The sequence below is a fragment of the Salvelinus sp. IW2-2015 genome, linkage group LG4p, assembly GCF_002910315.2.
Source record: "Salvelinus sp. IW2-2015 linkage group LG4p, ASM291031v2, whole genome shotgun sequence".
Taxonomy (NCBI): domain Eukaryota; kingdom Metazoa; phylum Chordata; class Actinopteri; order Salmoniformes; family Salmonidae; genus Salvelinus; species Salvelinus sp. IW2-2015.
In genome coordinates, this window is record NC_036841.1 from 23,355,305 (window position 1) to 23,383,179 (window position 27,875).

Below are 27,875 nucleotides of genomic sequence, written 5' to 3' on the forward strand. Positions count from 1 at the left end.
TGTCTGCACACCACTGTGCCGTTATAGGTCTGTTTGTGGCTTGACTGTTGGCTTGCACAATTCTTGCCATTCTCCTTCCACCTCATCAATGAGCTGTTTTCGCCCACAGGACTGCTGCTGACTGAATGTTTTTCGCACACTTTGAGTAAACCCTAGAACCTGTCGAGCTTGGAAAGCCCAGGAGGGCGGCAATTTCTGAGATGCTGGATCCGCTTTGCCTGGCACCGACGATCATACCACACTCAGTCGTTTAGAATGGTTAAAACAAGTGACCTAACGTTCAATCGAAACTGAATGTCTCAATGCCTGCCTGCAGTGACCATGAACTCACTATCGGAGCGAACCATTTTCGTGAACAGGTATATCTAATAAACTGTCCAGTGTGTGTGTGTGTGTAAAGTCCCCACTCCATCCTATTCAGTCATGCATCTTTGCCTTTTAAATTACTTGGATCCACACTGACACGAACCTCATCCCCAGGCTAATGTGCACTGAACCAGATTACATTGACACTAACAGTAGGAGCTAAAGTCTGGGCCGCAAAAAGATGAAGATGTGAGAAAAAAAATTAGAATAGAATACTGTGTGCAGTTCACACAAACAAAACAAACTGAGACACCCCATCCAAATTTCCAAGTTTAATTGATAAAAATTTAAATGAGTGAAAAGAAAAAAAAACACCCACACACAGCATGGTTTGGCACAATACACCCCAAATCCTCTCAATACGCAGAGTCACAGAGGCACTTATCATTACACCATACTCCAATAGCACGCCAACTGTGAGCCTGGCAGTGTAGACACCTGAGGGGTGGGAATGGGGGGGATGAGAGAAAGAAAGGATACCTTTTAGGAGGTGTTGGGTGAGCCAAATGTTAACTCTGTCCTCCCTACACAGACTCAGCATGGACGGTCCACAATCATGTTTTATAGTTCTTTTATTTAGACAACCCAAATAAAAGGCACATAAAAACATTGCGCATATGTTTACAATTATTCTTGACACACATATGTATAAAAAAAAATAAAAAAAAGTAGGAATGTTTACCTTTATGCTAATTAGAAAGCCTAGTCTTCGTATATACAAAATTACTGTTGTTAATGTTCTAATACAAAAAGATTTATAAAAAGGTTGTTTTTTTTCCTTGCATGTGTCTATCATAACTAACATGTCCTCTGAACTAAATGGTTTTGTACAAAGATATACATTCATCAGCCTTCACAGGGCTCCAAGAACTTCCAAATCATAAAGAAAATTGAGAAAGATCAGACCAACTTAACTCTTCCAAAAATCAAAGTTAAGCCCAAAACCATCATTGCGCTTAAAAAATGTAGTGTCATCGTAAACAAATTAAAAGCATTTGGTTAAAAAGAAACTGATGGTGCATAAGAGTAATGGCCCTTTATTAAAAACATTATTACAGAACATGTTTTCAAAATGTTTATAACGGTTTAGAATGTTGCTTACAAAACACATAATTCAATGTAAACCATACTCCCCGCCCCCAAAAATGACAACATATCAATTTGGTTGAGGGGGCTGTCTAGCTCTTAGCCATCTGAACAGTTAAGGCTTCCTTCACAAAACAAGTCCATCACCATAGACATTATGGCATCTGTGAGAGCAGAGGCAGCGCCATTGAATTCTGAAATAGTACACCTTCTTCTACTTCTATGAGTTGGCAAACAAACTAAAAGGGTGCATACTGCCACCTGGAGTGTGTTGTTAGAACATGTATTAAGCCAAGGTAGGCGATTTACTGCCTCCTGCAGTTATGGAATGTTTCCTCATGAGTATAATTCATTGGTTGATCCCACCTGATGACCTGGATAGAATTTGATCCTTCCTTAACCCTATAGGAAGTCCCACCCAGTTGACTTCTTCAAAAAGTCATCAATGGCGCTGCCCATGCTAAAACAGGCTTTTGGGCACTAGTGTTGTCGAAGTCTATGTCCATCACATCTAGAAGAGGAAGCAGAGGTGTGAAATAGTCTTGTTGTAAAGCAGTTCAGACACACTAGTTARGGCCACTGCGGAAGGCCAAATGACAAACATACACGTACTTCAAAACTATTCTGTTTTTAGTGTTTTCTTTTAAAAAGTTGTCAAGTCTAATGACTATTTTTTTTACTCAACCCAAACTTGGACGAGCTCAGACGTCCACATGCAACATCGATGCGAGATCGATGGAAAGGGAATCCAATGCCAACAAGACCACAACTCCATACCAGATTAGAGTAATTCTCTTGGGGCACTGTGTTGGCATGCATGCAATACTAGCAAAGGCCTCATACATCTTGKCTTTCCCAAGACAGAGACACAGGGAAGGCGATGCCACTGACGAGGGCAGAAGTCTCTGAAGAACGTCCACGAGTTTGACATACAGCCTGATTTTGGGGCAATGGCTCACATCGGTGCCGTGCCGGCTACACGTGTTTCAAAGAGTTCCTGRCAGTTGAGAGGCCTGTGTACTGAACGTAGGCCTAGGCAACGCCAGTAGGCACTGGGCTGGGGAAGGCAGCAGCCCTGTGACCCCTGACCCATAATCTTTGACCATTCTAGAACACATGTAGTTGACACAGCCTCTCATCTCTGCTTCCATTCTCTTTCCGGGCACCGTGGGCCCCAGATGGCAGTTTTGGTTCTACAGTAATATAATAAAAGGACCTCAGGAGACAGAAAAACCTCAAACTAACCTGGGAAGTAAACTATGGAAAAGTAGTCCAATGGACAGTCATATTGACATTGATAAAGTAATTACAGCCCTGACCTGTGTTGAAGGATATCTACTTTTATTAAATTTTTTGAAAGGCAAAGACAAAATAAAATAATTGTTGTAATATTTACAAAGAATGGGTATAAGGTCAACAAAGGTTGCGTGTTGACCTTAAATTGATCCTTTTACTCTCATCAAAAGACTGGGCTACTCTCAGCACAGTTCCTGAGTAGAAGTTCATACTTATAAGATCCTAAACCTGCAATAAAAAACTAAAAAAGAGAGGGGGATTAAATGGCCCTACCAAAACCTCTCCCAACATAACTATTTTCACAAAAAGTTTTAAAAGGTGAACTTTGGGACTGTTTTTTCAGCATAGTGTCTACTGCGCCACTAGGTGGCTCTGATAGCCTCTACATTAACGAGGCTCACAGCCAACACTACTCATTTTGATTCTTAATAATACTGCTGTTTTCAGGACAATAACTCGGGGATATGCTTTCAGTGCGAGACATTTCCTCCTTGTGTTCCTGTAACATTACCACTGTAATGTCCTCCGGCTACTTTATCAAGTCATCTAAAAATACACCTGACAACTATTCCAAAAACAAAACTAACAAACACCATGTATAGGTTTACAGTAACCAGCAGTGAGAATGTGACCATTTTCCATTGATGGCATCAGGACCTGGGAGAGCTCACCTTATACAGTCAAAGGCATTGACCTAAGATTGAACTGTTGAGCCTTTGATATTTTTCTCTCCAGAAAAATCACCATCCTGCAAAATGGTAGCCTTTGTCCCCTTTGCTGTACTTAACTCCTTACAAAGCATACAACTATTAAATACTGATTAGCAGGCTATAATAATAATAACAAAAGGAAAACTAATATAAAAACTATCTGCTCTGTAAGAGAGCATTTAAAAACATTAATACCAGCAATACATTTGTTACAGTTTCATTCCAATGCCAAATGTGCAGGTATSTTCTGACGCAAGAGGCGAGGCATAACTCGTTGTTTGTTTACGTCAGGCATCCACTTGGAGCATCATTCCAAAGCTCCATTCCTCCTTCCGAGACTTCACATGATTTCCAGGACTGTTCTCCTACCGGCAGCTAAAAGGTAATAAAATGCACCAGCATCTACAGGGGCTGGCCAGTCCACCTCTCATCATGCTGCATTCACAGCTGCTCCCACTGCAGCCAGACGGACAGACAGACAGACGGGTACAGCGTCCAGCTAGCCCACCATACTACACCTCTGCTCTACTACAATATCATCTATAGTACTCCTGGTAAGGAGGAAGGTCTGCTAAAGTAAGGGAGGAGGTGGTGGTTTGGGGGTAGAAGGAGAGAGGTGGGAGGGGTTGATAAAGAGATGCTAACCAGGGGCCAGGGAAGGGGTTACTACCAGGGAGGGGAGGAAGGCAGGACCTGGGAGAGAAAAGGCATGCTATCCATGGGCCGCATGGCGATGTTAAGCGGCCCGGTTATATTCATGGGCATCCCAGAGGTGATGGCCACAGGGTGGGCTATATTCATGGGCCCAGTGATGGTCACTGGGTGCTGCAGGTTGATTGGAGAGGTGATGTTGACCGTGCTGGTGGTGATGTTCATCTGGGCGGCGATGGTTACCGGGTTGCTGGCGTTGCCACGGTTCATGGCCGAGGTGATGGCGGCAGAGTTGGTGACGGGCGTCACCGAGCCGGAGTTGTGCACGTTGTTAGAGTCTGAGGAAAGACGAGGGAGGGAAGGAGCGAAAGAAAGACAGAATGAGCTGGGTGATCGTTCATTACAAACCATTTAGGATAGCCCCAAGCTCCACAGGGTTAGAGGGGCCGAGGTTTGAGTCACTGCAACGGTCAACACACACATTAAAATGATTAGACATGATAAAACAAATGGTAGGATTCTTATGAACCTACCTTGAAAACGAGAGATGTCCATAAGGACTTGGAACGAGTTATTTAAGATCTCTCCTACCGTCAACTCACCTGAGGGGGCAATTCAAAAAGCAGGATCAATGTGCTAGCCAGCTAACTTTCAGCTAATATTCAGAAACACTTTTTTTCATACTATAGTCAACTTGAAATGGTATGGTATAATTAACTCAATGCTGTAAACAACCCATATTCCACTTAAACCTTCCGAGTTGTAATTTAAGGTTGATCAAAGTAATTTGGCTAGCTAACTTATTGATCCTGCTTAATGAAATAAAACCCTGATACCATAACACACAAGCATCTGCAACGACTTGGTTGTAAAACAACTAGAACTACACACGCTAGGCTAGAAGACAGATCTGTAGTGGAAAATGGGCCACTTCAATGCATAAGTAAGTATACAGCTACAAATTTGGAGGGGTTGGGATCGGGATGGGTTTCGGCTTTAGCTACTAGATTACCTTTTCGTAGCCCTGAGTGGTGGTTCCACTGCCAGTCACTTAGCCCTATTCAGAGATACAGACAGATAGGGGTTACATTGATTGACAGGACTGATTGGGACAGGGCATCACTTGGTTCTGCGTGCCAGAAGGGCATAGGGGGACACAGGTCATTGGGTTAGATACACGAAGGGCCAATCATTTGGCCTTCTACCAAGTACTAAAATGTTTAATGCACGTCGTAGCTGGTGAGGACAGAAATAGATAGTTGTATAATGTATGCATATCCATTTTATTGGGTAAAATGATTAGGGTCTGCTGAACAATAGATTTTGCCCGTGCCATTTTAAAGTGATCAATCCTATGAAAAATTAATCAGAGTGATCTTATTCTTCCAAACTGGACTTCAACACCCATAAGTCAGTGCAGGTTTGACAAACCAACAAGAGAGCAGATGTCATAAACCTCCATTTCAACAGCTGACAAACAAGATACCCACAGAGTCTGAAAACAGCATACAGACCCATCAACACTTAAGAGGATATTAAGTGTTTTCTTTGGTCGACTCGCATATCGCATTTGAATGACTTGTATTGCTGCACTAGTTTGCTATGAGCGTCAAATGAATTGAACGTCCAAAGCCCTTTAAATTTAGACCGTCTCCTACCAGATTTCTTGCTACATGCTATCCATTTCTTTCAGCAGAGATACTTGTCATCCCCACCACACATGTAAACAACTGGTAAACCAGACAGGGCTGTGGGTTGGCCCCAGCAAACTGACATTATGATATGAATCCCTGAATGAGTGGTAACACAGTCCTTGTCAGTTGTGGACTGTTGTGCAGTACATTTGAATCTCAAAGTCAATTTGTTGTGGTGCTGCACTGAAGGATATGAATGTCCATGAAAATGGCTAATATAAAGTTGGCCTATTCCTAATCATTCTTTATCCTGACCCAAATATATTGGAATAAAATACATACAGACATGGGTCACTCTCCACTCCATTTCATGATTCTGAAGAAACTCTCGTATCAAAACAAGAGTATCTACTGGACAAATTCAGGTAGGTCCCCCTTCGTTTCATTCCATTTGCTTCCATTTAAGAAATGTTTAGCAACAGAATCGGCAGAATGAATACACCCCTGACAACGTGCTTTGTGCCTGCCTATGATGTACAGGACACCACAGAAGGACAATGCATGGGGTGCTTTCAGCATAAAGATAGGGACAGAATAAGTACCTGAAGTATTTTTTAAGAAAACAAATATAAGATTCAATACCTAGGTCTGGAGCACCCCAGGCTAGGTGTGGCTGAGGGGAGAGTGGGAAGGATGGAGGGAGTGGAGGAGGAGAGTGGGAGGCTGCCTGGCGTACCTTTATTACAGGGGTTGTTGAAGCTGGCCTGGCCGTGGGTCTTGAGGTGGCTGGTAATGTAGGCAGCGCTCAGCATCTTGCCACAGATGTTGCAGGTCACCTTGCCCTCATGTCGGATCATGTGGGAGCGCAGGCGGTCTTTGGTGGCGAAAGCAGAGGTGCAGGCCTGGGGTGGTATACAGGGACAATGACGGGGATATCAGATGAGATACAGCCTGATACAGATTGTATCACAACCGGCCGTGATTGGGAGTCCCACAAGGTGGCGCACAATTGGCCCAGCATGGTCCGGGTTTGGCGGTCATTGTAAATAAGAATTTGTTCTTAACTGACTTACCTAGTTAAATAAATAAACAAAAATGTTAAAATTCACTCAATTAGTTTGTGTGTGTGTACACTGCAGACATGTCTGCAACTTGAAGACTCAGGAGAGATGACATATTTTACAATTGGGAGTTAGCGTAATAATCTCATCCTTAATCCAACAAACCAGGAGTGAATGTGCGGAACAGGAAAGTGACCATAAACAGGGAAGGTGGCATCCCGGAGGAGGATGCCTGGCTCCTTACCGTTACTTGGCATTTGAAGGGTCTCTCTGAGGAATGAACATGCTTCACATGACAGCTTAGATGGTCAGGCCTGCAGGAGGAGAGGACACAGAAGAACACATGCATTTTAAAACCTGGTATAATAGCTAAAACACCGGTACAGTTTAATCAATAACGCCATACACTGACAGTAGCTGGGGCTACTGTGTTGACACGTGATTCAATTAACAAAATGGGCCAACAAAGATTGCAGGCAAATTACAAATTCTCTGTGAACCCACAGTTATACCATAATAGTTCAATTATGTTAAATTTACTGTAGATGTTTTATTTATTAAATTAATGTTAGTCTCATGGCATCCATATCTGACCCATGGGACACAAGCTATTAGAGCATCAATCCACTACTACACCCCTCCAAAATGCATTCCTTCCCCCAAAGTAATCATTTATGTTCTTGCAACAACAAGACCAGAGTTATTCGGTTGAGCCACACCAAAATCCAACTAGAACTTTTCAAAATCGAACTAGAACTCTATTCTACAACATCACAACAACAACAAAAAATCATCTGTTCTACAGTATACCCTGGAGAAGACAATTATCTGGCAACCACAGCCGTCCATCTGTCGCTCAGTTCCCCTCCTCTGCCCTCACTAAGCCGCACTAGTGAAATGTAGCTATTGGACAAACGCAGCCAGAGAATTCCCCTCCAACAAAGGAGGAGAGTGTGGCTTGAAAATGTCTCTAAGGAGGTGGTTCACACTAGCAGGCTTTTCGTGATGGCGAACAGGAGTCCAATCCCATCTCCTCGGGAGTGCAGTGGAGCTGAAAAGCTCATATCTCCCCTCCCACACAACACTCCTTCGTTAAAGAAGAGGGGAATAGCCTCTTTCAGGACTGCCAAGCATGAAAATGAACATGCACCTCTAGCCGCATAAGAGTAAAATGTGTTACTTTGCGCCAAGTCACTATGGTTATGATACAATATCCTTCACTTCGCTAGTTGCTAATAATTTAGCTCAAGAACTTCACCGTTCACTGACAACTTAATGATGTCTGAAAGGGTTAGGTTGGGGGGGAAATAACAAAATACTCTCCAATATTGGAAAGAACAAAAGGGGAGGAGCTAAATCAATGATTAGAAATCAGACCAGTCAGTGAGTCAGAACACTACCATTGGCCTTGGGAGCTGCAGGAGTGACACTGGAGACCCATCTCTTCTGGTGCTGTCTGGCCCCTGCAGCATTCTCCCTGTCCCCTGCCGATATCCCTGAGAGGGGGGACACGAGGGACTACTATGTGACGCACGCAAAGGTCCAGATACTGTTTATATACATGGTGGGGCACTGCTTGCATGTCATGAGCCAGTACTATGGTCTGAACAGAAGCTGCGTGGGGCATCGGTAATCATGGCCAAGCTTCATAAAAGCTACACACAAACAAGATGTGGTCCAGAACAACAATTAAGGACATTGTCTCATAGGGTTACCATATAAATAGGCATTCTGGTATGTGATTTTAGGCATTCAAATTATACTCCACCTTGTTCTTTGATTGAGGAATTTCATTCAAAGTGGAAATTGTACATAACACCTTTTGGCTATGTGCATTAAAGCATCATTGTGGAAACATACTAGTATGCAAAGCAATGTTCCTAAATTCCTATCGATTGAGACTGATTAACCAGTCCAATTCGATTACATTCCAACACATGAGGATTTCCAAAATTCATCACACCTTTAAATTATGAGGCTACTGACCACTGAATATCAATTTCAAGTGGAATGTTTTTACCCAACCAAGCCCGCCATGGACTTGTATCATCCTCATATTAATCTAGGGCTACATTTGACATTGTTTTATGAGGCTGCACCTGTTGGATACTATCTGCCCTCTTGTAGTTCTTTATGCCTGTCAGTTAGGCTTCTTCTACATAAAAGTATCCGATTCTGAATTAAGACGACATTTGAAAAGTTCTAATATGGCCCTCTTGCTTTTTCCCCACAATCAGAAAATATATTTGGGGCCCATTAAAATGGAAGCAGTGAAAAAAAGATAACGGTAAGAAATATGTGAAATTCCAAAGAACCTTACACAAACTCTTTCTCAGAATGCATTATTAACAATTACAGTTCAACATGTACTATGGACAATAAACATTTTTTAAGTGGACTAAAGGGAAACTTGAGTAAGTTGAACTGCGCCACGCACCTGGAGAAGCCCTTCCCACAGACAGAGCAGATGTAAGGTTTGTGAACGCCCCCGTCGTGTGAGCGCACGTGGTAGGTCATGCGGTCCTTTCTCTTGAAGCGCTGCTGGCAGATGGGGCACTCAAAGGGCTTCTCGTCTGAGTGGGACAGCTTGTGACGGTTCAGGTGGTAGACGTCACGGAAMGCCTTGCCACACATCTCACAGCCGTGGTTCTTCTTCACTGGCTTGGCAGGCTTCTTGGGCTGGCTCTGCTGCTGATGATGATGGTGGTGCTGCTGTTGATGCTGGTGCTGCTGGGGCACCATGGTGGGAGACATGATGCTGGAGCCCGTGGAGGCTGAGGTTGTGGCCGTGGTGAGGATGCCAGCGATGGTGGATATGTAAGAGGGCTGCCCGCCGCTGTTCTCGCGCTGCGGCACTGTGGAGATCATGGGCACCATGGTGGGCGCCGTCTGTGTCTTCTTGGGACGAGACACCATCTTGACGCCCGTATGGCAGGACTCGTGCCGTCTGAGATGGTAACTGTCCCGGAAGGCCTTGTTGCAGTAGCCGCAGATGAAAGGTGTTTTGGACTTGGGCTCTTTCTTCACCACAACAACGGGACCACCGCCTCCTCCTCCGCCTCCCCCCGTCCCACTGGCCACATTGTCCTTGAGGAGCTCTGCGACGCTGACCGGGGGCTTCTGGTCCAAGAGGATGGGCATCACAGGTTTCTGGTCCACAGGTTCTGGTCCTCCTGACTGGAGGAGAGGCAGCAAGCTGTTCTGGGCCACCTGGTGCTGGTGATGCAGGGCTTCATTGGCCTGCTGGAAGGACAACACAAAGACAGCCATGCAGAAGCACATCAGTACACCGTCTACAGTGTCAGTCAGTCACACCCTCAAAGCTACTACAGCTGCATGTAGCAAAGAGAGAAAGTGAGAGAGACCTGTTTCTGACTGCTCCAGAGAGTTGAAACGGACTGCCTTGTCAGCAGAACTACCGCTGTTTCCAAGATAAGGATGACAGTAAAACAAAACTTCTCATTTTTCAAAGAATTGAGCAGAGTATGACAATTTGATTCACTTTTCTTATTTGAAGAGTCAATTTGGTTGTCAGCTTCCATTTACAGATGTTGTTGATGAATTTCATGAACGAAGCTATACTACTCAAAAGCTTTTCTGGTGATATCTAAGGGTAGCCTTGTGGGTGACGTTGAGGTTTGAGGCTCAAAAAGAGGTTGCTCAATTTATGCCATTATTCATTTAACTAGGCAAGTCAGTTAAAAACAAATTCTTATTTACAATTGACTTCCTACACCGGCCAAACCCCCGACAACGCTGGGCCAATTGTGCACCGCCCTATGGGACTCCCAATCACGGCCAGGTATGATACAGCCTGGAATCGAACCAGGGTGTCTGTAGTGACGCCTCTAGCACTGAGATGCAGTGCCTTAGACAGCTGCGCCACTCGGGAGCCCCCCTACAACCCCAGCCCTGTCAGCATGAATGCTGCGTTCTAAGAGGAAGGACAGGCTTTAAAAAGAGGGACATCCATTAATTTACCAGAAATAGAAAGGGAGCCATTTCCAGCCAGGGCATCTGAGCCTCTCAGAAAAAACACAAGTGCAGCCCTGATGAATGTGGTGTGAGAAGAGGGTTAGGAGGGGAGAAGAGGGTTAGGAGGAGAGAAGAGGGTTAGGAGGAGAGAAGAGGGTTAGGAGGGGAGAAGAGGGTTAGGAGGGGAGAAGAGGGTTAGGAGGAGAGAAGGGGGTTAGGAGGAGAGAAGGGGGTTAGGAGGAGAGAAGGGGGTTAGGAGGGAAGAAGAGGTTGGAGGGGAGAAGAGGGTTAGGAGGGGAGAAGAGGGTTATGAGGCAGCTGTTCAAGGTGCCATAATAACTAATAAGACACAGGAGAGGATTTTAACTCTTGAGATGAGCTCAGTGGGTGATGTAGTCAGTTATGTCGTGCCAGAATGACATGAACAATATACAGTACACCTGACCAACTACATACATAGAAGACAGGTTTGTTTCACTTTGTATTTACGCTCTTGACCTTTTCACCACATCAAGTTTTATTTTTTTAAACTATGAAGACTAAATCTAGCATTGCACACCCAAAATATTCAACTCGAGATCTGCTCAAACGAATCCATCAAAGATACACATAACAGGCTGTCTAGACACACACACACAGCTCCCTGCCACTCAATAATCTAAATCTGTTGCATGTAAGCTGATCTTTTTTCCTCCTCTACTGGTACAGCATCTAGCACGGTACAACCTGTGTGTTAGCTAACTATACCTAATAAAAAGCATTAGCTGGAGCACCCCAGAGAACATTAAATAATGTAGTGCTGACTAACAGAGAACATTAAATAATGTAGTGCTGACTGAACAGTAGAACATTAAATAATGTAGTGCTGACTAACAGAGAACATTAAATAATGTAGTGCTGACTAACAGAGAACATTAAATAATGTAGTGCTGACTAACAAAAAAATGGTTGCGCACACACACACACTCCCAGGAATTTATTGGGTAAAATACCAATGTTTCGGCATCACTGTGGGTCATTTGAGTAGCTGTTCAGTAGTCTTATGGCTTGGGGGTAGAAGCGGTTAAGAAGCCTCTTGGACCTAGACAAGGTGCTTGGACACCTAGACAAGTACCCTTTGCCGTGCGGTAGCAGAGAGAACAGTCTATGGACTAGGGTGGCTGGAGTCTTTGACAATGTTTAGGCCCTTCCTGACACCGACTGGTACAGAGGTCCTGGATGGCAGGAAGCTTGGCCCCAGTGATGTACTGGGCCGTACGCACTACCCTCTGTAGGGCCTTGTTCGGCCTTCAACCTCAGTTGCCATACCAGGCAGTAATGCCACCAGTCTGAATGCTCTCGATGGTGCAGCTGTAGAACCTTTTGAGGATCTGGGGACCCATGCAAAAAAAATTGGCAAATTTACAATCGCTGGATTTGGTTTTGTCATGCCCTCTTCGACTGTCTTGGTGTGCTTGGACCATGTTGGCTGTTGGTGATGTGGARACCAAGGACCTTGAAGCTCTCAACCTGCTCCACTACAGCCCTGTCGATGAGAATGGGGCGTGCTCAGTCCTCCTTTTCCTGTAGTCCACAATGATATCCTTAGTCTTGACCATGTTGAGAGAGGTTGTTGTCCTGGCATCTGACCTCTTCCCTATAAGCCGTCTCGTCGTTGTTGGTGATCAGGCCTACCACTTGTGTCATCAGAAAACTTAATGATGGTGTTGGAGTCGTGCCGGGCCGTGCAGTCATGAGTGAACAGGGAGTACAGGAGGGGACAGAGCACGCACCCCTGAGGGGRCCCCGTGTTCAGGACCTGAGTGGCTGAGGTGTTGTTACCTACCCTTACCACCTGGGGGAGGCCTATCAGGAAGTCCAGGATCCAGTTGCTGAGGGAGATATTTAGCTTAGTAATGAGCTTGGAGGTCACTATGGTATTGAACGCTGAGCTGTAGTCAATGAATAGTATTCTCACATTGGTATTCCTTTTGTCCAGGTGGGAAAGGCAGTGTGGAGTGCAATGAAGATTGCATCATCTGTGGATCTGTTGGGGCGGTATGCAAATTGGAGTGGGTCTAGGGTTTCTGGGATAATGGTGTTGATGTGAGCCATGACCAGCCTTTCAAAGCACTTCATGGCTACAGACCCGAGTGCTACGGGTAATTCAGGCAGGTTACCTTAGTCCCTGTGCCCAAGAACACTATGGTGGTCTGCTTTAAACATGTTGGTATTACAGACTCAGACAGGGAGAGGTTGAAAATGTCAGTGAAGACATTTGCCAGTTGGTCAGCGCATGCTCGGAGTACACGTCCTGGTAATCCGTCTGGCCCTGCGGCCTTGTGAATGTTGACCTGTTTAAAGGTCTTGCTCACATCGGCTACGGAGAGCGTGATCACACAGTTGTCCGGAACAGCTGATGCTCTCATGCATGTTTCAGTGTTACTTGCCTTGAAGCAAACATAGAAGTAGTTTAGGTCATCTGGTAGGCTCGTGTCACTGGGCAGCTCTCAGCTGTGCTTCACTTTGTAGTCTGTAATAGTTTGCAATCCCTGCCACATCCGACGAACGTCGGAGCCGGTGTAGTACGATTAGATCTTAGTCCTGTATTGATGCTTTGCCCGTTTAATGGTTCGTCGGAGGGCATAGCGGGATTCTTTATAAGCTTCTGGGTTAGAGTCCTGCTCCTTGAAAGCGGCAGATCTACCTTTTAGCTCAGTGTGGATGTCGCCTGTCATCCATGGCTTCTGGTTGGGGTATGTACGTACAGTCACTGTGGGGACGACGTCATCGATGCACTTACTGATGAAGCCAGTGACTGATGTGGTGTACTCCTCAATACCATCAGAAGAATCCTGGAACATATTGCAGTCTGTGCTAGCAAAACAGTCCTGTAGCTTAGCATCTGCTTCATCTGACCACTTTTTTATTGACCAAGTCACTGGTGCTTTCTGCTTTAATTTTTGCTTGTAAGCAGGAGTCAGGAGGATATAATTATGGTCAGATTTGCCAAATGGAGGGCGAGGGAAAGCTTTGTACTCATCTCTGTGTGTGGAGTAAAGGTGGTCTAGAGTTCTTTCCCTCTGGTTGCACATTTAACGTGCTGAAATGAGATAAAACTGATTTAAGTTCCCCTGCATTAAAGTCCCCAGCCACTAGGAGCACCACCAATGGATGAGGGTTTTCCTGTTTGCTTATGGCGGAATACAGCTCATTGAATGTGGTCTTAGTGCCAGCATCGGTCTGTGGTGGTTTGTAGACAGCTACGAAGAATATAGATGAAAACTCTCTCGGTAGATAGTGTGGTCTACAGTTTATTATGAGATACTCTACCTCAGGCGAGCAAATGCTCGAGACTTCCTTAGATATCGTGCATCAGCTGTTGTATTCATGTCGTTCAGCCACGACTAAGTGAAACATAAGATATTACAGTTAATGTCCCGTTGGTGGGATATACATGCTTTTAGTTCATCCAATTTATTATCCAGCGATTGTACGTTGGCCAACAGTACGGATAGCAAGGGCAGACTAGCCACTCGTCGGCGGATTCTTACAAGGCAGCCTGATCTCTTTCCGCAATACCTTATCAGTCTTTCTCCTGCGAATGATGGGGACGAGGGCCTGTTCGGGTGTCTGGAGTAAATCCCTCTTGTCCGACTCATTGAAGAGAAATTCTTAGTCAAGTTTAAGGTGAGTAATAGCTGTTCTGATTTCCAAAAGCTCTTTTTGGTCTTAAGACAGAGTAGCAGCAACATTATGTACAAAATAAGTTACCTTTTTTTTATTTTTATAAATAGCATGGTTGGTTAAGAGCCCATAAAASAGCAGAACTCCCCTCTGGCGCCATCATTTATTTGATTTGGGGGGTGTAAATACTGTCCAGAATGGTTGCTTTGACCAATTGGACAAGTTCAGGTAGTTTCTCATCTACTTCAACATTTCCTCCAATGTCATGCCCCCTGAACACGGTATCCATCTGCAATGACGAGCAGACCCTTTACTATTCAGTGCCACTTTGAATGGCGATAACAGAACCTACTAATGCTAATTATTTGAAATGAAACTTGTGTTGTGTCTCAGTACGTGTTGTATAAGCAGCATGTTACATCTGCTATAAATATCCCTTTTGGAGCAATTTCACACCACCTTTATGTGGTGCTGTGGGTGCAGGCTGGTTGAGGCGTCAAACTCTCAAACTAATTACACACCCCCGAATCACATTCATCCCACTGGCTTATATAACCTACTACAACCATCAACCATACGTAAATAAAACATTACAACATTTAAATATTTCCTTTAAACACTAAATCAGGAAATGTTTCAATAATCACCAACTAATAATCATACACTACCCAAAATGTTGCTGATTGTCTTGTTTTGCAGTGGTTGAAAAACATGTAGCAGTGTAATGAAAACTGACAAGATAGCAAAACAATTACCCAACACTGGTAGCTAATAGAGCAGTGTACAGAGGACATCTGCAGCTGCTGGCATTGTCCAATTGGTCACGGCAGCCCCCAAAGAATGGGTGGGGGGGCGGGGGGTTTATGAATATTTTTGGTTGGTGCGTGAATAGAGTTTTACATTGTACCCAGCAACCTTACAACGGGCAAACCAAAGACACCACGATTGAAACGACCTTGTTATTTTCCGTAATCACCATAGGGCAGGGTTAAAGAGCTGACCCCTGGGCTTTCAGGTTCAGCCAAGCATCCCAATACGGTCAGCCAGGCAGGCAAGGGATGGGGTCTGAGCTGGGGGAGTCGGGAAAAATCCCAAATTGTGTTCCTTTTTCTTTATGCTCTTTTGTGGAGCCGTAGAGGACACAAATCCAAGCAGTGATGCACTTACGACCCTCAGGGGGGCCTTTGTGACACCAGTCCTGCCTGATTTGGGGATTCTGTTCAGCTGGCGTGCTTTGGGGAATGGGGGAAAAAGAGGGTGAAGTCACAGGGTGTCGAGTCCCCTTTTTATCCTCCGTCTGCACTGTAGTTGGATCCAGACTGGAATTCTTACCACCATTAGCATTTCTTCTAGCTGTGTGTGTGTGTCTGAGACAGCAAGGCTCTCAGACTCAGACGCATAGGGAGCTGAAGCCCGCTGTGCCTTCACGCTGCTCTGATGATTTTGATACAAATCCGCTCTGAAGGCTGAGGTCATTCCCAGATAAATAGTGTTGAAACGGAGTGGGGGCGTGGAAAACAAAACAAAAAAACATAAAAGCAGCCTGTTCTGTTAATTCAGTCAGAGATGTGGGGCGGGGCTTTACAATGATGGAGAAGTATCTCATTGACCACAATGCTAATCTGTTTAGATATCAGACAAGGCCCCCAAGAACACAGCTTGCCATTTGCTCAGACAAGAAGTGCCTAATTTATTTTATGATCCCAGAAACAGTTCAAATATATTGGTAATGCTTGTGTTCTCACAAAACTTGATAAACATACTCAGGCACCAACCTGCATGAGGGAAGCAACAAGATCTGAGTGTTAACCCTGAAACCAGGACTAAGACCTTGACTACATACTTTGTTCTACCTATGTTTTGAGGGCTTGGTTGGGGTCGTGTCATGTGCAGAAAAAAAAATGTTCACAGGTTACAGGGATTTTACTGTGGAGGACATGAACTTACTCTGATCCCTGTGTAGTAGTCCCTACGTGGATTCCCTGGAACCATGGGACCTACAGAAGACTAATACAAAAGAAAAGGAAAATACTGGGCTTGTTAATAAAATGTTAACATTAACAGTAAAACAAAACCCTATTACGTATTGTCTTAGGGGAATCCTAAAATGTAGGTTTGTCCTAAAATAGTGAGAAAAGAAATGAGTCATCTTCATCTGATTCAGGAGGATTACGAGAACACTATTATTGAGAACTGCATAGCTTGACAACCCCCCCCCCCCCGAGCATAACTTCCGACGCTTACAGAACAGTAACAAGTGACGCACAGCCTCATTAGATGCTTTATCCAATCCAGCGAATCAAATGGAGCCTCCAAATAACAACTACTTAGTTTCCATTTTCCTCCACTGCTCCATCACACCAGCTTCAGGTATTTGTACCTTGTTAGCAACAAAATAAAACCATTATCAAGGGTCCTCGGCTCACGCCAATTAACTGGCAGCAGCTGCACCTCTCCAGCGCTGAGGGAACAGAACTAGGCCTACCACTACGGCTACAATATGATTAGGCGGAGTAGGGAAGAAAAAAAACAACTGGCAAGTGGTTTGAGGACATACATTTTCAACACTGGTGTTCACATTTGACCTGGGATTGGGACACTACGCAGTAGGCCTTTTGAGATGTTGTGAATAAGGGTCTTCAAAAAGGTCCAATTCATCTAATAATTTAACTGACACTGCATTTTGTAATGCATCTTAGGTTGCCAGATATATTGGACAGTAAAAGTTACATACATGTCCACTAGGAGAAATAGCATGTTCCCCTTAAGCTAATGATCCACATTCCAGGAAAATAAACATAAAAGAGGATGTTTCAAATGTCTAGGCATACATATTCTGGATTCTTAAAATGCAATTCCCCCCAGGTGTGATGGAAAGAGAACCATTTTCAAGATCTAGCTAACACACGTGACTGTTGGTGGTTTAATTCCCAATGGTTATGTAATGTATAAAATCAATGAATTTAGTGTATCTGGCAAGTTGACTGCTTTCATGTTTTCTTCCTCCAAAGGCACTTTATTTTTGTGGGGACTGCTACCCTATGTATAGTCATTGAACACGGGTGACTTTAATAAATGTTTACATGCTGTTTTACCCACTTCATATGTATATTAGCGGCAGGTAGCCTAGTGGTTAGAGCGTTGGGCCAGTAACCAAAAGGTTGCTGGATCGAATCTACAAGGTAACGATCTGTCCTTCTGCCCCTGAATAGGCCATCACTGTAAATAAGAATTTGTTCTTAACTGACTTGCCTAGTTAAATAAAAATAATCTACTGTATTCTAGTCAGYGCTCCTCCTATATAACTATTGCTGTACACATTTTCTACTCATATACTGTCCATCATATACATATATTCCACACTGACATAACTCCTCCTGATATTTCTTAATTCAGGGGTATTTGTGTATATTGTTAGGTACTGTTGGAGCTAGAAACACAAGCATTTCGCTGCACCTGCAATAACATCGGCAAAATATGTGTACAAGTTTTTAAATCAGATGTTTAATGTCTTGTTACAAGCACACATTAGTAAATACTACAACTCCTCTGCATGAACATAGTGCAACAAGAGGATAGGTTTTTACATGGACAACTTTTCACCTAGTGCCAGAGGGTAGGAAAAGCATTTTTGCAACTGATTAAGGTGCAAGTTGTGCATTGCTAAAAATGCTGTAACCATGTCCAGGAATTCTGAATATGTATAGATTGGATGGATATAGGTACTTAATAAAATGGTAAATGGCAAATACCATCCCTATTCCTGGATTTGCAATTTAAATCGCACCAAAGGCAGACAACTAAGGACACGAATATCCTCCGCAAGCTGCCTAATAGAAATCTCAGACATAGGGCAGAGGGGTTACAAATGATCAGTAGTGCAAGAATTAGCTAGCATCTTGGCTGCAGATTACTGCATAGTTTGAATTCTTTCTCCAACCCGCGGTTACATATTTTGGGACGAGGAAAAGGGGGGAAATTTTAGAATCGGAAGTGCGGGGTATTCCCTCCTCGTGCCCAGCATGTATACGAGTGCGATTTGCTGAAAGCAGAACATCATTCAAATCCTATCAAAATGTGTAAACAAAATCACTGACTGCAAAAAAAAAAAAAAAAATGTTTTCATGCCACATTTACTCGCTAGCTAGCTTGGCTCGCCGCTGGAGGTGGATTGTTCTCGTTCTTTGAGGCTAACTACAACTAGCTGGCTAGCATCCTAACTAACCAACGCGCGGCCATGATCACTTGCTAGCTTGCTTAGTTTTTCTATTTAGCTAAATGGGGCCCATTCCAATTTATCCGGTATTTATAATAAACATGCATTAGCGGATTTTGATTAAAGTATGTATTAACACCAACAATCTACAAAAACTGGGGGGGCACCCAGATCGCCCCCCTCCCCTCTCTCTCTCTCTCGCTCTCTCTCTCTCTCGAGCGTCATCCATATACCTCACAGCTGGAAGTCTGGGATTGATGTAGTGAGCTAGCGAGCTAACGTTAGCTCTTTCAGCGGATTGCTCATAGGCTAGCCAATATTAGCTAACTAGCTAACGCTACCATTGTTTTGCTTGAATAGTTTTACTAGAAATCCACGTTTAAAATCACCATTAGCAACGGTGCATTAGACATCTAGTAACATTTAGATGTAGTTAATCAAATTTACCACTCTGATGACACTTACCTGGAATAAAAATGTACTCCAGCTCGGTTCCATTGCAACACTTAAAATCTGCAGGAAACCTAGACGGAATCTACAACAAAGCAGCTAAACATGGCAGCTGCTACAACTTCCTGTAACCCTCCGGGCTGAACCATTTCTAGTGGACGTTTATGGGACGTTAGAGATTTCTCAGAAATTAACATATTGTAAATTGGCTTGTATTAAAAATATTGTGGCTGTCAAATGTGTTTCTAATACGTATGTATTGGGAAACGATTGAATGGTATATGATGTGGCGCGTCAATCAACAATAAAATATGTTCGACATGGAACGTGTTCCCCCATTTGTCGTGCTTAACTAGTCCATTAGAGCGCCTTCCAGAGATGGCATAAAAGTACATTTTCAATATGCCATCGTCAAATATGGTTACTGATTGTGCCTGTATTTATCATTACATTATGTTACAACACAAACACTAGGGGAAAAGCAACATGTTGATTCTATACAGTTTAGCTACTATTTGTCAACCCCTTCAAATAAAATTTTAAGAAATCCTTTCAAGATTTGCTTGGATTGCAAAATATTGACCTCCAGACACAAATGCTTGCATAACACAATTAGGATGCAACATATGCATAACATTAATTAATGCTCAGAACCTACCTTCATCGTCCATTATCTGATAACCACCATGGCCTTGCTCTATGAACTGTAATATTGTAATGATGAATCACTTACATAGACGTATATAATAATCACTTAACCACAGCAGTCACTTCAAATTAAATCAGTGAAACAATAAAACTTAGATTTCTTTCCCAGATTGCATTTGGTTACTGCCATATGTTGCTCTCGGGAAAAAAAGAGAATTGGGAAGATTCCAACCCTAAACAGGAATGTCGTAAAAGGTAAATGTATCACTTCCCACTGAATATACGATTAGAAATCAATGCACACACTCAATAGTTCACAGAAAACCCAAACAGATTTCCACACACAGTGATTGACACCCATTCAAATCAATTATTTGGTTATGCAGCCCAGGGCTTGGCCATCCAACTCAAATATTGCAAGTCAGACACAATCAAATTTGTGCACATACAATTGAGAAGTTTAAATGATTAAAGGCCCAGTGCAGTCAAAAACATGATTTGCCTATGTTTTATATATACATGTCCAGACTATGTCTGGGGAGGCAGGTAGCCTAGTGGTTAGACTATTGGACTAGTAACCGAAAGGTTGCAACATCAAATCCCCAAGCTGTCAAGGAAAAAAACAGTTAATCCACTGTTCCTAGGCCATCATTGAAAATAATAATTTGTTCTTAAACTGACTTACCTAGTTAAATAAAGGTACAAATAAATGTGGTTGTGAAATTATGATAATGCCCTTTTAGTGTAAGAGCTGGCTGAAAAGACCGTCTGAAATTTCAGCCTGTTTTGTTGGGATAGAGTTTTGGCCTGCATGGTGACATCACCCGGCACTTAATTAGTTAATAGACCAATAACAAAGATAGTTCCAAACCTCTGCCAACAACAGCTAATTTACCCCTCCCCACTCAGACTACTCCCAGACAGTCCTAGCAAAATCTTTGCTTGAGCATTTGCTTTTTGCTAAGAAGCTATTTTAATTTCTTATTGACCATTTTCATTTAAAACAATCACAGTAAGGTACTTATTTCTTACCCAGAAAGGGTTTGATATTGAGATAAAAACAGCTGTATTGGCCCTTCAAAGAAATCCATCACCCATAGTATACTATACATACTTAAACTGATCTATACATACTTAAACTGAAGTGGTACATGATCATAACATTACAGTCGGCACATGTGCTGTCTAGTCAATAGTGCAACACTTTATCTTGCGTGACATTTGCTTATAAATTATTTCTGAAGCATCTACAGTATATAGGTCCTATAAAGGGTTTATTAATTATCAATGATCTACACCTCTAGGCATGACAATGCTTAGATTGGTGTTTTTCAGAAAGCCAAATGCTTCCTCAATATTCTCATTTAGATCAACAATTATTGATCATATTTGGCCCACTAGCACTGGCTGCCCTGTAGTGTGTTTACATACAGTGCATTCGGAAAGAATTCAGGCCCAATGACTTTTTTCACATTTTGTTACGTTACAGCCTTATTCTACAATTGATTAAATTGTTATTTTCAATCTATACACAATACCCCAAAATGACAAAGCAAAATCAGGTTTTAAGAAATGTTAGRAAATTTAAAATATCACATTTACATAAGTATTCAGACCTTTTACTCAGTACTTTGTTGAAGCACCTTTGGCAGCAATTACAGCCTTAATAAGTCTTCTTGGGTATGACGCTACAAGCTTGGTACACCTGTATTTGGGGAGTTTCTCCCATTCTTCTCTGCAGATCCTCTCAAGCTCTGTCAGGTTGAAAGGGGAGCGTTGCTGCACAGCTGTTTTTAGGTCTCTCCAGAGATGTTCGATCGGATTCAAGTCCGGGCTCTGGCTGGCCCATTCAAGGACATTCAGGGACTTGTCCCAAAGTCACTCCTGCGTTGTCTTGGCTGTGTGCTAAGGGTGGTTGTACTGTTGGAAGGTGAACCTTCGCCCCAGTCTGAGGTCCTGAGCATTCTGGAGCAGGTTTTCATCAAGGATCTCTCTGATCTCTCCAATCATCATTCTCTCGATCCTGACTAGTCTCCCAGTCCCTCCCTTTGTATCTCTGTTCTTTACTGACCAGATCAGTCAGTCAATTCAGTCTTCGTTCACAGTCGCTGATGTCCTTGTCTGTTCCTAAGGATAGAACTGAGATGGGGAAACAATCTTTTTCCCATAATGCCCCTTCATCCTCGAACATGCTTCAAAAGATTTTAAAGTTAGGGGAGTTAGTGTCCTTGCCTGTTTTTAAGACTCTGATTGACAACACTGTTTGTGATAACCGCAATTGTTTCTAATCTTCAATTGTACCTGTAACTTGTGACACTTTGTCTTTTGTGTGTAATTTGTATTTTTCTGTAATATTTTATGGACACACTGCTATTTCTCTGTTGTTTTGCCTTCTTGCCAGGTCGCCTTCGCAAAAGAGGTTTTTAACCTCAATTGGTTTTAACTGGTTAAATAAAGGTAAAAATAAATAAAAACATCTCCACACTATGATGCTGCCACCACCATGCTTCACCGTGGGGATGGTGCCAGGGTTCCTCCAGACGTGACGCTAGGCATTCAGGCCAAAGAGTTCAATCTTGGTTTCGTCAGACCGGAGAATCTTGTTTCCCATGGTCTGAGAGTCTTTAGGTGCCTTTTGGCAAACTCCAAGCGGGCTTTCATGTGCCTTTTAATGAGGAGTGGCTTCTGTCTGGCCATTACCATAAAGGCCTGATTGGTGGAGTGCTGCAGAGATGGTTGTCCTTCTGGAAGGTTCTCCTATCTCCACAGGGGAACTCTGGAGCTCTGTCGAAGTGACCATCGGGTTCTTTGTCACCTCCCTGACCAAGGCCCTTCTTCCCCATTTGCTCAGTTTGGCCGGGTGGCCAACTCTAGGAAGAGTCTTGGTGGTTCCAAACTTCTTCCATTTGAGAATGATGGCCACTGTGTTCTTGGGGACCTTCAATGCTGCAGAAATGTTTTGGTACCCTTCCCCAGGTCTGTGCCTGAACACAATCCTGTCTTGGAGCTCTACGGACAATTCCTTCGACCTCATGGCTTGGCTTTTGCTCTGACATGCACTGTCAACAGTTGGACCTTATATAGACAAGTGCGTGCCTTTCCAAATAATGTCCAATCAATTGAATTTACCACAGGTGGACTCCAATCAAGTTGTAGAAACATCTCAGGATGATCAATGGAAACAGGATGCACCTGAGATCAATTTCGATTCTCATAGCAAAGGGTCTGAATACTATTTCTGTTTTAAATTTTTAATACATTTGTAAAAAATTCTAAAAACCTGTTCTGGCTTTGTCATTATGGGTATTGTGTGTAGATTGATGAGAAAATAAATAATTTAATTCATTTTAGAATAAGGCTGTAACGTAACAAAATGTGGAAAAAGTCAAGGGGTCTGAATACTTTCCGAATGCACTGTATGACACACGGACAAGACCTAATCCAGCCTTTCAGCCCAACTACACAAAGTAACAATTGAATTCCTGCCCTCGTCAACTGCAGGGGAATGGTCCTCATGTCCTCCGTTACAGAGCCACAGTGGATGGACTACATCATGATGAAGCAGAGACACAGATGCTGCAGAGGATACTGAGGCTTGGTCTTTACATTGGATCCCATGATGGACATTCAAGTGGATGGATAGACTCTTAAAATACTTATTTTAATGGAGATACAACCTGTTCTGTGTGTTTCGTCTGTAGACTTTGATTGGATCCATACGTCATTGATGCAAGCTACTTATAGTGTTTTCAGTATACCATTAGAAATGATACCACAGTCCTGTTTGGTACCTACAGTTCCTGGAAGACACTTTTGGTGAACATTATGTATTGTGAGATTTTATCTCTGTGTTAGGTCTATAAGTGGATGGGGCAAAGCACTAAGACAAGAGGTCTACAGAAAGAGAAATGCTGTGGTCATAACTGGTGAATATAAGCCTAAAACTGCTGGATGATTCCTCTAATTTGTCATCACATTTCATTCAAAGATTGACTGAGCATAATCTGGAAAAGTGAGAAATGTTCAATCTTCCATTTCTCTAAATTGTATTTTTTAAACTGGCGAAGAGCAGAACCTTTGCATAAACTGGCATTGTTTTCCTTTTCCAGTTTGTTCCCTGCTGTTACTGTTTGACTATTCCCGGCTGTTCAGAAAAGGTGCCTCCCATTGTATTTTAAAATCTTTGTTAAACTGTACATTGGCTGCCTTTGTATCCCCACAGTACAATGAGAGTTTCAGATAGAGTGGCTGAATATGTCTGGTCAGCCTATTTTCCCATACCAGGCTCAACACCGTTCATATCATCCATTAAACAGAACTCATATTAATTATAGTCAATGCGGACTGCATGGCAAAGCATTTTTTACAGATTTGCATTGGAAAGAGACAAACTATCCAGAGGTGAGTGATTTTTAACTATTTTGTTTGGATTGTTCTTCTCTGTTTGTGTTTTCAATTGTTATGATAAAGGGCAAGGAGTAAAAACCTTTTCTGCTGTCACAATTTCCTTTGCATTGTATCCCCCTCACTGATATGGGCATACTCTAGCATTATTGTGTATCAACAGCTGTTTGAGAAGTTATGAGATAATGAGTGACATTCTTTGTAAAATTATTTATTCAACCATCTTAGACCAGATAAGAAGTCATTTTCTCTCACTGTTTGCAAAACAGTAGAAAATGTTCCTTTGCATACACTACCGTTCAAAAGTTTGGGGTCACTTAGAAATGTCCTTGTTTTTGAAAGAAAAGCATGTGGGTGTCAAAATCATTCGGACTCTACTGTTTTAGGTAGCAGTGCACTGAGAGGTTCTGATTCAAACACTTGTCCCTTCAAAAACCTCCACACCCCTTCCCCCAGGTTAAACCATGGGAGACTGGTCCATTCTCGGACGCTTCCTGTCCGAGGTGCAGAACCACTCCACAGTGATCGGCAAGATCTGGCTGACCATGCTGCTGATCTTCCGCATCCTGCTGGTGACCCTGGTGGGGGACGCGGTGTACAGCGATGAGCAGTCCAAGTTCACCTGCAACACCCTGCAGCCCGGCTGCAACAACGTCTGCTACGACACCTTCGCCCCCGTCTCACACCTGCGCTTCTGGGTCTTCCAGATCGTCTTGGTCTCCACGCCGTCCATCTTCTACATCGTTTACGTCCTGCACAAGATCGCCAAGGARYAGAAGCTGGAGYTCCAGAAGGGGCAGGTGATGGCTGAGCGGACCTCCAAYAAGMTSTTTGGYCAGCTGGMYAGGYAAGGGCTGGAGAACATGGAGACTGGTATGRCCACCTACTGCCCTGGYTACAGYGAGGAGTGGGMTGGTKAGGAAGSGGAGGGGGTGGAGCAGAGCCTGCTYGAGGAGGACTATGGYGAGMTYGGGGAGGARCCKACTCAGCTSTCCAGCCAGGTGCTGCTKATKTACATCCTGCARGTGCTGCTYCGCTCCGTCATGGAGATCACCTTCCTGGTGGGGCAGTACTACCTGTTTGGCTTCGAGGTGCCTCAACTGTACCGCTGCGAGACCTACCCCTGCCCCACCCGCACAGACTGCTTCGTGTCACGTGCCACTGAGAAGACCATCTTTCTCAACTTCATGTTCAGCATTAGCGTGGGCTGCTTTGTGCTCAACATCGCAGAGCTGCACTTTCTGGGCTGGGTCTACATCTTCCGCGTACTGTGCTCCGCTTGCTCCACCTGCTTCCGCCCTGAGAGGAACCCTGTGGGGCTGTACGACCACCACAACCCTCTGCTGCTGCAGCTCAAACACTCTCTGAGGGGCAGGGTGGTCCTGGAGACTCCCACTCCCATGGCCCAGGAGAAGGCTGGGGGCCACCTGCTCACTCATGCCCCAGCCATCTCCTTTGAGACCGATTCTACTGTGGAGTGCACCTCCAAGAGGACTCCAGAAGAGAGGGACCGGGTTAAGGTTAAACTGGCCAACATGGCCAAGATGGAACGGACTAAGAAGTCTTGGCTGTGAAAGGCCCATTCTGTGTGATTCTCAGATGTAGCATTTTCCACTTTTGAAACAACAATGGGAAAGACAGAGTTTATAGCATAGGTTGCTCAGATTGGGCATTTGGAGAATGAGAGTATACTCCTGATTCAGAAAGAAAGATTCAGCGTTATCATCCATACCATAGCCTAAAATTACATAAAGAACATTCAAACTGTTCCTGAGTTTCAAAAGAAAGAGAAAAGTAAAACATTTTGCTGGGAAATTGTTTTCATTCAGTTTACAGTCATTATCTTCAGTCTGTTCACACATACGTCCTACTGTACACAATCTCAGGGTTCTTCAATACAAACACACCTGTTTCATAAAACATGACACGTTTTCACATTCTAACAATGTTTGAAGGATACTTTTCAATAATTCCTTTTAATTGTTGAAATATATAGCTGGCAGAGTAGTTTTGACCTGTGTGCAGACAGTCATTTATGTTGTCTAAAGGGACTTTGTCTCTTATAACATTATTCTTTTTCAGAATAATCTAATCTGATTGACTGGTGGGTAGTCACTAACTATTTGTAGCATGTGTGCCTCTTTTTATTGATATTTGCATGGTATGTATGTGTATAGATCTTTAGTAATTAATGTTGAAATTATCCAAGGGTTTTTATTAACTGAAATGTTTATAGTTGGTGTCCCGATCTCAAATGCGCCCATAGTATTTCAAAAACGGCAGAATCAAACAGTATTGGAACAGTAACTTGTATTTCTCATCCAGAAGTGTAAGAATTTTAGAAGAATGTAATTTCAACAGTCAAATGTTGCACTGTTTGATAAGACAGTGTATGGAAAACCTGCATTTGAATGAGTTTAGTTGTGAGTTTGAAATCTGACCACAAGAGGTCACTATAATACTTTAAGTTATCAAACAGGGTTGTGCTGAAAATCAAATGAACCACAGCCAAATAAATCATTTGTAATTAAGAGTAAGATTAAAAAAGACTTGTATAATGTACTTTCTTGATAAAATACATTCTAAAATGTAAATATCTGTTTTTCTGAGTATGTAGTGCACATATCTGTGAGGATCAGACCCTTTTTTTAAATTTTCGCCTAAAATGACAAATCTAACTGCCTGTAGCTCAAGACCTGAAGCAAGGATATGCATATTCTTGATTCCATTTGAAAGGAAACACTTTTGAAGTTTGTGGAAATGCGAAATTAATGTTGGAGAATATAACACATTAGATCTGGTAAAAGATAATACAATAAAAAAAATGAGTTTTTTTGTTGTTCTATCATCATCTTTGAAATGCAAGAGAAAGGCCATAATGTATTATTCCAGCCCAGGCGCAATTTAGATTTTGGCCACTAAATTGCAGCAGTGTATGTGCAAAGTTTTAGACTGATCCAATGAACCATTGCATATATGTTCAAAATGTTGTATCAAGACCCAAATGTGCCTAATTCGTTGATTAATACATTTTCAAGTTCATAAATGTGCACTTTCCTCAAACAATAGCATGGTATTCTTTCACTGTAATAGCTACTGTAAATTGGACAGTGCAGTTAGATTAACAAGAATTTAAGCTTTCTTCCCATATAAGACACGTCTATGTCCTGGGATTTTTTTTGTTACTTACAACCTCATGCTAATCATATTAGCCTATATTAGCTCAACCGTCCCGCGGGGGGGACACCAATCCCGTGGAGGTTTTAACCCTTTTCTTAACCTTAACCTCAGTCTCCTAACCTGTAACGTTAATTCTCCTAACCTGCTACGAAAAAGTAACTTAGATATTGAAGTGCCGTGAAAAGAGTGTTTCCCATATCTACACAGCACCTTCTAAGAGAGTACCAAACCTTTCTGCCAATAACAGCTAGTTTTCCGTTTTCCTCTCCACACTCAGACCACTCACAGACAGTCCTAGCAAAATTTTGGCTTGAGAAATATTTTTTGCTAAAAGCAATTTTTGTGGAAATCTATTACAGTAAGGTACTTAATTGTTAATTGTTACCCAGAATTTATTTGATATTGAAATAAAAATGGCTGCATTGGACCTTTAACTGACATGCAAAATACCTATGCAGGTGTTGTAAAATCCGGAATGAGTCAGCCACTTCTGGGCAGAGAAATGTGCTCTGTATTTTCAACGAGAACTATC

The 27,875-nt window shown here is 43.0% G+C and overlaps 2 protein-coding genes across 9 annotated transcripts; one reads left to right on the forward strand and one right to left on the reverse strand.

The window, feature by feature from the left end:
• Nucleotides 1–625: 625 nt before the first annotated feature.
• Nucleotides 626–19,236, reverse strand: LOC111960719 (vascular endothelial zinc finger 1). 8 transcript variants are annotated; one of them, XM_070439005.1, is made up of 9 exons: nucleotides 19,127–19,236; nucleotides 16,393–16,452; nucleotides 9,242–10,047; nucleotides 8,205–8,300; nucleotides 7,049–7,118; nucleotides 6,480–6,645; nucleotides 5,122–5,166; nucleotides 4,643–4,711; nucleotides 626–4,447 (listed from the first exon to the last, which is right to left on the reverse strand). In XM_070439005.1, exons 1-9 carry the CDS (start codon nucleotides 19,157–19,159, stop codon nucleotides 4,125–4,127), a joined length of 1,668 nt encoding a protein of 555 aa, XP_070295106.1. In that variant the 5' UTR covers nucleotides 19,160–19,236; the 3' UTR covers nucleotides 626–4,124. The 8 variants fall into 8 exon arrangements, with proteins under 8 accessions (XP_070295106.1, XP_023838668.1, XP_070295112.1 ...); XM_023982900.2 differs by lacking the exon at nucleotides 8,205–8,300; XM_070439011.1 differs by lacking the exon at nucleotides 4,643–4,711.
• A 4,021-nt stretch (nucleotides 19,237–23,257) lies between these two features.
• Nucleotides 23,258–27,714, forward strand: LOC111957946 (gap junction delta-2 protein-like). The gene is made up of 2 exons (XM_023979063.2): nucleotides 23,258–24,160; nucleotides 24,620–27,714. Exon 2 carries the CDS (start codon nucleotides 24,628–24,630, stop codon nucleotides 25,735–25,737), a length of 1,110 nt encoding a protein of 369 aa, XP_023834831.1. The 5' UTR covers nucleotides 23,258–24,160; nucleotides 24,620–24,627; the 3' UTR covers nucleotides 25,738–27,714.
• Nucleotides 27,715–27,875: the final 161 nt, after the last annotated feature.